This window comes from Hibiscus syriacus, unplaced genomic scaffold, assembly GCF_006381635.1.
Source record: "Hibiscus syriacus cultivar Baekdansim isolate YM2019G1 unplaced genomic scaffold, ASM638163v2 tig00110213_pilon, whole genome shotgun sequence".
NCBI lineage: Eukaryota > Viridiplantae > Streptophyta > Magnoliopsida > Malvales > Malvaceae > Hibiscus > Hibiscus syriacus.
In genome coordinates, this window is record NW_024062630.1 from 1,174,638 (window position 1) to 1,188,016 (window position 13,379).

General features: G+C 33.0%; 1 protein-coding gene and 1 pseudogene across 2 annotated transcripts; both read right to left on the bottom strand.

The window, feature by feature from the left end:
* Positions 1–1,311: 1,311 nt before the first annotated feature.
* On the bottom strand, positions 1,312–2,973 carry LOC120113737 (annotated as a pseudogene).
* Positions 2,974–5,540: 2,567 nt separating this feature from the next.
* LOC120113848 (membrane-bound O-acyltransferase gup1-like) lies at positions 5,541–13,253 on the bottom strand. 2 transcript variants are annotated; one of them, XM_039134898.1, is made up of 20 exons: positions 12,947–13,253; positions 12,791–12,852; positions 12,510–12,691; positions 12,374–12,422; positions 12,128–12,231; positions 11,934–11,998; positions 11,178–11,248; positions 10,460–10,519; positions 10,262–10,375; positions 9,307–9,431; positions 9,152–9,203; positions 8,405–8,467; positions 8,112–8,221; positions 7,932–8,024; positions 7,764–7,845; positions 6,992–7,069; positions 6,222–6,297; positions 6,092–6,141; positions 5,783–5,873; positions 5,541–5,620 (listed from the first exon to the last, which is right to left on the bottom strand). In XM_039134898.1, exons 1-19 carry the CDS (start codon positions 13,083–13,085, stop codon positions 5,832–5,834), a joined length of 1,617 nt encoding a protein of 538 aa, XP_038990829.1. In that variant the 5' UTR covers positions 13,086–13,253; the 3' UTR covers positions 5,541–5,620; positions 5,783–5,831. The 2 variants fall into 2 exon arrangements, with proteins under 2 accessions (XP_038990829.1, XP_038990830.1); XM_039134899.1 differs by lacking the exons at positions 5,541–5,620; positions 10,460–10,519.
* Positions 13,254–13,379: the final 126 nt, after the last annotated feature.

Here is a 13,379-nt window from a genome sequence, read left to right on the forward strand (position 1 = left end):
GTTTTTGGCAGATCCTCGGCTTATATATGTCCCAAGGTTCCTTCAACAAAGAAAATGGCTTTGGGCCGAATGAGTTTGGACTTAGATTACTAGTACAAGACAAAACTGTTCTCCATACTATTAAATTTTGAATGCTAATTATTTATATTATTATAATTTTAAAATTTTGTCAATTATAATATTAATATTTGGTTTTCATTTTAATTCATAGAATTAAAAGTTTGGTAATCTAAACCAATTAACATTTAAAATTCAATACTTTGATCGGTAAAATTAAAAATTTGATAATGTAAACGAATCAATATTCAAAGTTGATGATATCTTGAGTAATTTTGTAAAGATATAATTCTTTAGCATATTATTCTCAAATTGGAGGACTTGCTAAATATTTAAGTTTATTTTTGTTTAAATTTTATTAAATTACATATATTAACTTTTTAATATCCATTTTACCTTTTATATTTAATTTTTTACATATATTTTTCTTTAAGATTGAAACTTATTTTTTTATTAAAGATATAATATGCCTAGTAACTATACCAAACATTTATTGATTTATTATGATATTTTTAAAATAATAATTAATGAATATGTTATCGTGTCTTTTGGACGCAATGAGCATGTAAATGTGCTTAGAATGGGGACCACCTTAAGGGCAGATAGGGTTTTGATATCTTTGAATTTAATCTAACATCATCATAATAAATTTGATATCGACTTTATTTGAGTTATAATTTTTTTAATTTATCTTAATATTGAATTAAAAATTTAATTTTGATTAAATTTAATATAATTTTACATAATTTAGTATGGATTAGTGAAAATAGATGGTTAATATTGATTTTTTTCAATAAATATCTTCTTATTTTCTGCTGATAATATTAACCATCTACTTTTACTCATCCAAATGTTTTAAATCTGTGTAAAACTAAAAGAATAAAATCGTCTCTCAATTTTTCTTTCATATTCCTTTCTACTTGCACATTTTATCGTAACAATTGATTTGAATGGGATTAAGATTAAACAAAAACCAAGTAACAATTGATATGTATGTAATTAATTAAAGGAAATAAATGCATACATACATGCATGCATGCATACATAATATGTTTGAATCTTTGCATGGTATCCATCCAACCACAAACTCCCAACTCTGAACCCAAAATGAAAAACCATCAAACAGAGTAGTTACAGGGAACCGGTGTTGGTGTGGAACATGGGAGGGAGAATCAGAAGCAACAAACAACAACCACTTCCTTCCCATTCTCATCTTGCGTGTTCATGGATCCATCAATTTTGGTACCGCAACTTGCATCATCCGACGACCCACTCCTGGTTGGCCTTATTTTCTTTTGGTCCTTAGTCGAATATCAAGTTGACATTATCCTCGAATGCGATATCATCAAACAAGTTTGGTAATTCGCCTGTTTCTTCAAGATGGAAGTCCGGAGCAAAAAACAATGTCAAACCCGAATCCATGCAGAAACTCCATACTAGCTCGTTGCCATCGGTCGTCTCCGCCTGACCATCGTCGCGTTATCAACACATAGAGGCAGCTGCATGTAATGGAAAAGTTGAGGTATATCATCAGGTTCTTCCACTCCTTGTTCTTGTTGTTGCGGAGGTTGTTCGACTTCTTCGGATCCTATCAGTCGAGTTTCGGGGACTTTTGTTCTTGCGTTTGATCGAGAAACGAAATTCCTTTCTTCTTCAAACGTTCTCTGTACCGGCTAACATCGAAGTTGGTCACGGCATTAGCCCCCCCATACTCCAATGCCGCCATATCATATGCTACTACTGCTGCTTCCTCTTGGTGTCTTGAAAACAAGACAGTAAAACATACATAAATGAAGAACGCCTAATGGTTTCAACTAAAACCACATCGATTTAAATAAATTCGAACCCGATCCGACCCCGACTTTATTTCGATTCAAAAACGAATTCCGGGGCTTACCATAAGTTCCCAAATACAGATATTTGTTCCCGAAAACTCGACCAATTCGAGCTTCTCATTTCCCATTGTAGTGATGCCTAGCCACCCCACGGTACTTAGAAACTCCCCTTGAGAATCCACTGCTCCGCCGGCGTAGGGAAGCCAAGTACTCACTGTACTCTTCCTTTGACATCTTCATTTCTTCAATCTCCTTTTCTTGTCCATTCATCTGGATTACATAATACAGTACCCATCACACCATTTTCACAATTTCTTTGCTTTTTTTCACACGGCAAATCCAAAGCAATATTTTTTACCGGAAAATTCAAGGTGGTTTCCGGTCCCCAATACTTGAGTGCTGCGAGGTCGTAGGCACGTGTTGTATCCCCCTCACTCTCAAAAGCTCCTGCACATCAAGATTCCACCTTTTCCCCTTAAATATAATGTATTTACTCAACTACAAGAACAGATGGAGAGTGAGTGACGTAAAAGACTTACCCAGATAAACTAAGGAGACGACATAAGTGTAAAAGAATGGAAAAGAAAGAAAACAGAGTCAGAGCTGAAACTAAACCATAAAGTACATTTAAAAACTAAAATATTAGAGATCTGCTTGTCCTTGAATTTCCCTTTTTTTCTCTCCCCAAAAGGAGAACATATTACCTTGTCTTCCTTTCTTGCTGTGGATGTTATTCCATGAAGACTTGTCCCAAAGGTGAGACTCAAATCTCCCAGTCCGTCTATGCCTTTGTTTAAAAATAAAATAGAAACGAATCAAAGTATCAGACTTGCAATGCGAAATTAACCCAAAAAAACGCATACATTTTGGCTTTAAATTCTTCTCATTAGAACAGCAAACCTGGTGACTCCTTCGTAAATGTAGCTTCTTCTGGTAGAGTTGTCATTGGAGCTGCATTTTTACGGAAGTTTCGATGGTTTCTACTACCCCTTTTACCCTCGGGTTTCTCTGATTCTACTGATGAAGAAGAAGAAGGTGAAGTGATGGAAGAATTAGAAGAACAAACTGGAGACGTCTTCATTTATTATTTCTTTTTTCTATACAAAGTGAGCACACTAGTATGTATAAGCTTCAAGAGATTGAGGATTAGTTGTTAGTTGCATGTTTAGGTGATATTCCCACTTATATATACATAATGAGGATATTTATAATATTGGTTTTGTGGAAATGGGAAACTCCCAAAGGAAATTATTAAAAGAAAATTTTGGAGAGACCGAAGAGTTTGGATTGGGAATGTGGAATTTACTTGGGAATGTAATTTACATTCCCCGTTTGGTTTGATCGGGAATGTCATTCTCGGTAATGTTTTATTATCAATAGTAGATTTCTTAGGGTATATTACCGAGAATGTCATTACCTCCTTTCCCTTAGGTATTATAACATTACCGGCGTTTTGGACTAAAATACCCTTAAATTTTTATTTTTTTTTAAAAATATCATTCTTCTGTCATTGAATAATAAAAATTCTATGAAAGTTAAATTATAAATTTATCCTTAAATTATTTTAGATTTATAAAAAAAAATCTATAATTAAAATTTTATATGAAGTTCAATTTTACCCTTTCATTAAACCTTTTTATATTTTTAATTTTATAAAAAAAATATAAATATTATTAATTTAATTTTTTAAAGAAAATATATAATTTTTTACAACTTGTAATATTATACAAATATATAATAATGACAGTTTGGTCAAATATACATTCAAATAATCTTTTATTCCTTTAACCAAACACGATAATCTTACATTCCTACTAAACCAACCAAACACAAAATACAACATTCCCAGTAATCCTATTCCCTGATAATCTTTTATTCCCACTAGTAATCTTACATTCCGTGAACCAAACGCACCCTTAAAGTTAATTTTGCCAATTTATAAATATTTAAAGATTGGCATGCCACCAACACTTGGGTAAATTTCTGGATAATCAATCTTTTTCTATATTTATACATTTTTGTTCACTAAATTTTTAAAAAGTATGTTTTGAACATTTATTTTATCGATTTATTAAATTTTATTCACTTATATTATCAATTGTTATATTTTGGTCAATGAGGTGATAACTTAATTTGATGGCATGATATGTTAGTAGAATATGTAGCTTTATTTTGAATGCTTGTTTATTATTTTAGGTTGATTATAAAATAATATTTGTTCGAAAGATTATTAATTATATTTAGCAATGAATACTTAAACACTCTTACCTCGATATCTTTAAAAATAATAATCATCCCTTAACTACTAAAATCTTTTGATTCGTGCTTAAAAATATTTTTACATATTAAAATCTTAATTTCATTCATAAAACTTCAACACTTAATTACCTCAAATATATGAAGAAATATTATGCACCTTGAAAATCTAAAACATCTAATCCTCGTGTTATTCACTAATAATCAATGATATGCTTGATTGAAAAGATACGACAAATATATAGCTCAAAACAATACATCTTATCAGTGTACTATTAATGCTTAGGATAACGTTGTTGCGTTATACGAGCACCAATAAATATTATTAAATTAATTTATAAGATGTTAATTAATAAAATATTAAATATATAATTATAAATTAGATAAAAATTTAAATGTAATTTAATTAAAATATAATATTTATAAAATATTAGTTTTTAAGATTAAATATATCATTAATCACCTAACTATTTATCTATTTTACTTTAATCACCGATTTTTAAATTTTGCCAATCGAATCCTCTAACTATTTAAATTTTATCAATCAAACCACCTACTGTTAAATATTAGCAAAATATATGACGTGACAGTTAATAAAATTTGTATAATTATACATTTAATCCTCATTATTTACACATTCTATTAATTTGGTCCTAACTTTTATTTAATTCAATAAATTTAATCATCAATCTGATGGTGACATTTGTCATTGTGTGATTGATCTTTTTTTAATATTTTTATTTTTAAAAAAAAATCATACAATCAAATGATGCCACTTATCACAAATTGAATTAATGGAAAATAAATTAAATCAACAACTATTGCTGGTGGGATTGGAACCCGAGACGCAAGCCAAAAAATTAAGCACCTTAACCACTAAGCTGAACTACTAAATTTGTCTAGTATCCAGAACATAATTTATATAATTTGTAATATATTAATGGTAATAAATGACCTTATAAGAACTCAAACATGAAATAATTGACCAAAACTTGATCTCTGATCATTGGAACTAAGAATCCAGCATCCTATTAGCATACCACGTAAAATTTAATCAAAATACATTTGATATGAGCACAAACAAATGAAAATCGATGACAGTGTGAATAAAGAATAAAATCAAACTACAAATTTATAAATCAAACTAAAACAACGTATTCTTTGTTAGATTTCAACTTCTGAAACCAACGCCATCAACTAGAAGGGTTTTCCATTAACATTATTATCAATTTTACTTGTTTGAATCATATCAAACATTAAAGGATTAAATTACTCAGCTCCATAGTTCAAGGATTAAATTGTCACTTTAACAATATAATACAAGGATTGTCAAAATACCTTTTAATCCTTTATACGATAATTAGCCTATAAATTGATGCTTATCGCATCACCGTAAGGATGGAAGATGTTTATGCAAAAAAGACTATTGCTGAAACTGTTAGGGTCACATTAAAGTTCAAGCAACCGGTAGCCTGCAGGATATCAGTTTGCAAAAGACGATACGCAAAAGTTTCGCACGATACATAGCTCGAATGACCAAAATTAAATGTAGCATGAATCTTTCATCCTAATCTCAAGCCGCACTTCCCGGTATCCTAAACAATCTGGTTATAGTATAGTATTATGATGCATACCAGATCATTGGGCCGAAAATGGATGCATTGTGCACACTAGAAATAGACTTCATTGCATCCTTTGCTTGGCATCACTTATATGAAACATAAGCTGCATGTAAAAGGAAATCAGTGCTAGCCAGATAGGCATGGAGAAAATAATTAATCCTTCATTTGGTAGGGAGGATGGAGAAAGATTCGGAATGAAATTTTTTAAACATGCTATTTTGTACTTCAACATTTGGATTATCCTCTTTTCCCCTTCCTTTCTCTTCTATGTCCTTCCTACCAAATGGAGTGTAAAGGTGTCTTATGCCACTTGGCACTTACCTTAGTTCCCACGTAAAATGTCAGAAGCATAAAACCCAAGACACGCAGTCCTGAAAATAGGGTATAGCATTAATCAGACAACTTCAAGGCAAATAAGATGGATAAAGCAGGGTGATAGGTACTTCCATACCTTCTTTGCTGAGGAATTGAGAAATCAACCAACTAAAGCCTGACGGACCAATAACATAGCCAACAAGGTTAGCAACCTGCATAAAAACATATTTCATCATGATTTTTGCTTATTTTCCATAGAATAAGGTTCCATTTGTTTGGTGCTTTTGTCAATTACTTTTGAAGCATGCAAGAAAAAAGAAAGAAAGAAAAGAAGCAAAATAACCTTTTGAAGGATTGTATATCAATTATGTACTTTTATTAAATGAAAAAAATGCATGATACCATAATATGTACCCGAATTATGCAATAACTGTACTGTACTTAATTATTTTTCTGTTTCAAATCAACTATGATATGGTTTTTTAACTTTTACATCGGCTTTAAAGCAATTTCTCTAAAAGCATAAAGCAAAAAAGCAACAAATATGTAAATGGGAAAAACATAAACCATATGGAATTTAAACAACGGGCATTAAAAAATTCAATAATCCAACAAACTCATGGTCATCAATTTGACAGGTGAAAATTTCAAAATAGGCTTGTCTTTGCTAATAAACACCAGTTAACAGAGCAAAGCTCCCATGAAAATTCATTGATTCAGGTATTCATCTGTTTAGCAAAAGGTGCATTAAGAGAAGGCTAGCAACTGTAATAACTTCTTTAACTGAAGAAACTCCTAGACCATAAAACAGTGAAGCACGATACATCAGATAAATGCTGGCATGGAAAAAACTGGAGGGTATAAGAAGTCGCAATATTAGGTTCCTTTGTACACAATAAGACTGACCATGAGACAAGTGATTGTGATAGCACCGCCAGCTGCTCTAAGCTCACGAAAAAGAAATCCTTCCAAAGCACCCTTGGCCTGGGAACGAAGATATCATGAAGCTTGTTAGAAAAGAATGAGAATTATCATTGCCTTACTTATAACAGCAATCCTCAAATATAGGGGCGTCATCTCAATACCTCATCCGATCTAGGATTTATATATAGAGATTAAACATATCCTAAAAACTCTATAATGCTTGCACAAATGCAGGAAAAATGGTTTAGCCATTAACCTCATCTACAAAATTTACATATGACATGATGTGCATGCATACAAGGGTGATAAAGTTCATCAGTACACTTCCCATGCATATTACCATGGGTGCAAAAATACAAGTGTTGCTGAAGTTTGTTCCTTCAGTCTGACCAAATTAAGCAATGTACCAACCCAAATACATGTAAACTAACACAATCGAATTGTATATACACTTCTATCACTTTCCATTATTTAGTTCTAAAAAGGGATCCCATGGTCTTCTGGTTGAACCATATTTTAAATATACACCAAGTCCTGACTACAGGCTACAACAGCGGAAAACCCACAAGATGAAAGCCACTTATGCCTTATACAACCTCTTTTTCACTTGCGTGCATAATGAGAGGTTAACATTCACAGCAAAGGATTACTTCCCAGATAATGATATTAGCCAGGTCAAGGTGCCTTCAGGCTAACTGAGAAGGTTCTAAAAGGTCATGCAAAAATACTAATTTGTAGAGAACATAGACTTAACCTGGAATGCATTTGCAGCTGATTTCACCAACAATTCAGGAACGAAGAATAAACATGTTAGCCATGCCCATGAAAGAAGTTTCCTATGACCAAAAGCAATGAGCAGTTACATAAGGAATAGTTTACTTGTACAGAACAAAGAAAAGAACTACCCAGTAGTTAGAGATACCATTCTAAATCATGCCATACAGCAACAAATGTGAATATAACCCATATGTTGAGTAGCTTTCTTTGAGACCCACCAAGAGGAATATACAAGTACCTAAAAGTTATATTATATTGTAAGTCGGCATGTCAAATGCAAAAAAGCATAACAGTGAGCTGTAGAGAAAGAGTGGTAAATGAAAACCTCACAATCCATTTGTTGAAGGACGCATGCCAATTTTTCCAAAAGCTTTCCAAGTTATGACAATTATTGACACACTTTGGCATGTTTTCCGGAGCCTCAATTCCAGCAATCTACAATTATGAAAGTTTGAATGAATTTCTTCATATGGGTAAAAAGACCATAGCTACAGTATTGGTACAAGTTATTACTAAAGGGAGTGATGTGAACCAATGATTAAACCATCTAAGATGGACCTCAACAAGGAGGCATAAAAGGGGGAAAAGTACTAAACATCATCCTTAAAGTGAACATACCAGGGACCAAAACCGGAAATAGCGCCAGATAAGGAAAAACTTTAACCACATGAAATTTATGACCTGTACCAGTATAAGGAATAGTATTAGAAATCATCTCGATAATTTATGCATTTACACTTGGAAAACTTATGGTATATAGCAGCGTAAGACTATAGCTGACATCATTTTAGTTTATGTCATATCAAACTCTTCAATGATGCCATAAGATTCTTGTTCTCATTGAGGATAGGAGCTTAAGACCTCAGTGCTCAACAAATTTTAGGAGTGGTGTTTGCTAGCATCACTAATATCTTTATTTTAACCATACATCACTTCTCAACATTGGTTAGAAAATGAAATCTTTTCTTAAGCACTGGGTGCTTCAGGATCAATGCATAGTCATGATATCTATCTGCCCTTCACGAGTCCTTCCCATCAGGACCAGCTCAAATGGTACCGATTATACGAGAACAAAAGGAAAATTTTGGTTTTCTCGATTTTCTTTCTTTGAAAAGCAAACAGATGTTCTCAAAGGAACATAATTCCCAGTTCAATTTCTTTTTTAATCATATATTTACATAGATATCGTCCAATTATTAGGCAGGCACCTCTATTCTGTCTTAGCGAAAACAGCCAAGAGTTTTTCTATTTGCATATTATACTAAATCTTAAGGCTCTTTCTTTGCCTCAACATGTGAATGTGTAACCTGTCATATTTTAAGGAATTCCAAGAAAGATTTCGATAAGTAGACTTTAACTCCTTACCCCATATCCAATTATGAATATGTCCATAGGAGACAACATTTTCCATGAAGCACTGGTCATTGCAAAAAGAAAAAGTTAACAGACAGTAAAATGAAGCTCTAAAAGATTCGCTAAACTAAAATGTAAGCTTCAACCACGAATATCAAGAAACTCACCTGACAGCAAACGCATTAAAATAAAACAGATGAGTCATTAGTTCCATAAGAGACAGACCAAATACCCAGCGTAGCCCATACAAAGTCACCTCTATAATGGAGTACTGAGTTTGTGGCACATCTAGCTGCAAAAATTAGTAACAAGAACACCTAATGAAATTAGACCACTTATCATTGATAACCAGAGTATGTTTTACTGGAAGTATAAACAGTATAAAATACTCGTACATGAGCAAAATATTTTCTTAGGGGTTAGAGGGGAGGGGGGAATGAAAGGTACAGTGCAATGTTTGGGAAAATTAAATTTGAGAGAATTTCAATTTGGTTCATTATAATGTTGTGATGATGGTTAAGATCACTTTGAATTTCCCTTATTTAGTTTAGTTATGTAATATTCAATTACATCCCTATGTAGAGATTTATCAAATCCATGGATTTGAAAATAATCATGAAAGTCATTTTTTATGAGTTTTGTGGCGAAGTTTACATTATGTTTGAAATAGAAATCCTCTCTTTCAAATCCAAGTTTCCAAGTGCAACTGAGAATTTAGACCATGCACTTTAGGATATCAAACAGATCATGAGACATTTCATATGGAACAAAAACCTTCTATTTCTGATCCAAGAGGGATGAGGGCGCATGAGTTTAATAGCTTCTGCACAGGTGCAGGAATAGCTAAGTGATTTCTACTTTCACATTCGACCTTCAGAAATTCATTCAATTAAACAACTGTTTAGTAATAGCCAGGAATATATAACTACTTCATCATTTTTCCAGTTTTTTTATTAATAACTTGCAATTCCATTCTAAAATGATAAAACAACAGTCTGCAGTTTCACTTCAACTATAGAAGGTATCTAATGTTTAACAACCATCTCATCAGTCATGTGCATGGGTGATTCTGTCTACAGAAGGAGAAGGAGAAGCAATAGTATTCATTTCGAAGTGACAAACCTGGGAGACAAATGAATTAAAACTCATGATTGGCCCTGCTATGTAAAGTGGTGCAAACACCAGATAACTAAAGTATGCAGTGAAGGTATAATCATTGAGATGAACATTTCTCTCCTGCACGGGACATGTATTTATGAGAAAATGAATACTTTTAGGCAAGTAACAAGAAGTGACGCTCCTATCTAGTTAGCAATTAACCTGTAGAATTTGATAACAGTTTTTTCCTGATTTACAAACATTGCATCTTTGGATATGCTTCTGCAATTACCAAAACAAGAAATAATCTGAAAATCTGATATTCTAGTCAGACAAGATAGACAGAATTTGCATATGTATAAAGATAAACTCTGAAGCAAACATGCAACGTGTAAACCTAGAAATCAGAAAATTCCTAAGAGAGAAGGAAAGAAAGAGTGTTCTTTAAACAGATAGATCCATAAAGCAGGATATCTTAAAATTCTAGGGAAAGTTGTTCTTCATGACATGTTAAGGTTGGAAACACTGTTTATGCTCTTGAAGCCAGAGTTTGAAGACCTGATGGCAAATGAAAAGAAACAAGGGTAATGCTAAACTTAATTGAAAACACTGCAACAGTTTAAAGGATGCACGAGAAATGCAGAAAGAAAGCAAATAATAATTAATGTCCTTGTACACAAACATATTCTGAAGGTGAAGTAACAATTCCTAGACTACTTATGATGCGATTGTCAACTATTTACCGGCCTTTTCATTTACCTAACAGATCCGATAACACACCTCATAGTCAAACTGATATTAATTAGACAGAAAGCAAGGAATCATGCAAAATGCACAAACAAGAGGACAATTCCAATGATAGTCTGAAGGGAAAAAAGGAAGTTACAGGAGAGTGGGAGGGGAAGTTGAGCGAGAGGGAGAAAAAAATAGTGGAAACTACCTCTTTATCAAAATGTGAATCTTGATGTGCCCAATGGTAATCGTAGCCAAAGCTTATCATGCGCAAAACAACTTTCAAATAAAAATGCCAAAAAAATAGTCATAAAACCTTCCAATAGATATATGTGAACCATTAAATACCAGCTTAAGAGTTATCAAGTTAACGAATATCTTTCTTCCTTTGAAGAAGGAAGAACATTCTTGTTTGAGAACCCTAATTTTTTTTGGTTATAAACAGTATTTTACTCAGAATTCTCAGTAGCAGAATCGAAACACAACCAAGAAGTAAATTGCCGTTTTTTATACAATATAAACATGTATTGCCAAGTTGACCTTTGTTTGTAAAACCACAATCTGCAAAGGAGATTTGTTTTCAGGGCTTGTCTTTCTTGTTCAACTTTCATATATTCAAGCTACGTTATGAAGTGTTCACTTTTAGTGAAAACCTGACAGTATTAGAAAGCAATTCATGACATTATGTAACCAATTTATGATCAACCCAAGAACCTGTTCAACAAAAGACCAATAGCAGCATACCAGAGATGGGCCATTCCAGGCACAAGGGCTTACTAACTTCTGGTTGATCTATACACCATTTACTATGAAAAGTAGTACAATTCTCCTTATATTAGATAAATGTTGGTTTGTAACAAATAGTATATTATTTCCTTTGTACATTACTATATAAGTTTTTTATCTACTAAGGATGCATTATATTCACTGAATTTTAATATCAATAAAGTGTAAATGTAAGTACCAAAGTTAAAGCAAATGTGCCACCTAAATGTGCCTCGAAAATTGTCCAAATATTCCCATTGAGCTCTGCTTGCAACAAAAAACTAATAATTGTAAATAAAAAGGCAATTACATTAAGAAAGAATAGTGTTCCATGTGCATATATGACATTTATCAATCCCAACTAAATAAAAATCTTACACAGCTTAGACTAACCCAAATTTGGAGAATGGATATCCTTCATAAATACGGTTGCAAAAAAGAAAAACTATGTTGAACATCCAAAGGAGAAAGGCGAAGTACTTTGCTTGGGCAAATATCTGCAGAAACAGAAATCTAGAAATGGAATTAAAATTAAACGCATTTGCAGGCATGAATGATGATGGAACATGGAAGGATGAAAAAACAAACTAGAAAATAGATAACAATTCTTAAAAAATAAAAGAGTGGAAGGAATTGAACCTTTACTAGGAGAAAGTTTGCTGTAGCAATTAAAAAGATAAAGAGGATGCTGCGGAAACAATGGGGACGGGGTGAGCTTTAAGGTAGCAAAGCAAGAAAAGAAGAAAACAAGAGCAAAATAGAATGCTAAACTAACCTAGCTCCGTGAAGATAAGAAAGATAAATGAGAGAAAGGAAAAGCCAAAGAGTGGACATCCCTCTGGCTCTCAAACGGAACAATTTCCTGCAGATATTAGCAATCAAGGTAAAGATTCCAAAAACAAGGCTAAGGATGGGTAAGTTTGATCGGAAATTTCTCCACTGCTCATCAGAAACATCCTACATTGAATATAAATATGAAAGAAATCAATCCCAATCACGAACTGAACATTCATTCATTCAAACAAGTAGTACAAGAACTTATATAACAAGGCATACATTAAGGCGGGGAGGAGAGAAAAGCCATCCGTCACGCAAACCACGTAGTTTGGAGAAATGGTCTGTGGCAAACAAGCGATCGAATTTACAGAATATAGGACGCCAAACATATGAAAAAGGGTCGAAATGAAATTTGAGAAAGAAAGCATCAAGTACCGCGAGAAAGGAGAAGGGAGCGGCGGATACAAAAAGTGTAGAAGCCAATTGCATAAAGTACTAGAAGAAGCAGCTCAACTTTGTTTTGCTTCAGCTTTAATCTGCTCTTACTCTTACTGTTATTTTTGTTAGTATCCATCTTCCTATGCGCTCAAGAACAACAAGATCTCTGCCCTGACTTTTGATAAGCAGTAATTAAATCTCACAATCGCAGTTCTGCCTGCTTTTTTCACCCAGCGTCGTCCAAGGCTCCTAAAATTCCCTTGACCCTGCGAAAATCATGTCAGTTTGGTTCACTTGTTTAGATCTTTTGCCTTCCAAGTTCCAATTTCATTCTAAATCTGCGAAAATTAATATAAAACTACCTGCATTGCTTACGGTGGGTAAAAGTAGCTTAGAAGTCTCCTATTATACCTCAGATTGCATTTTAGTC

Coding starts and splice junctions, on each gene's coding strand:
- LOC120113848 (XM_039134898.1), bottom strand. CDS start 13,085: ATGGATACTAACAAAAATAACAGTAAGAGTAAGAGCAGATTAAAGCTG. Junction 8,222..8,404: donor ATTTCCGGTTTTGGTCCCTG/GTATGTTCACTT, acceptor TCATAATTGTAG/ATTGCTGGAATTGAGGCTCC. Junction 8,025..8,111: donor TTCAACAAATGGATTGTGAG/GTTTTCATTTAC, acceptor TATAACTTTTAG/GTACTTGTATATTCCTCTTG.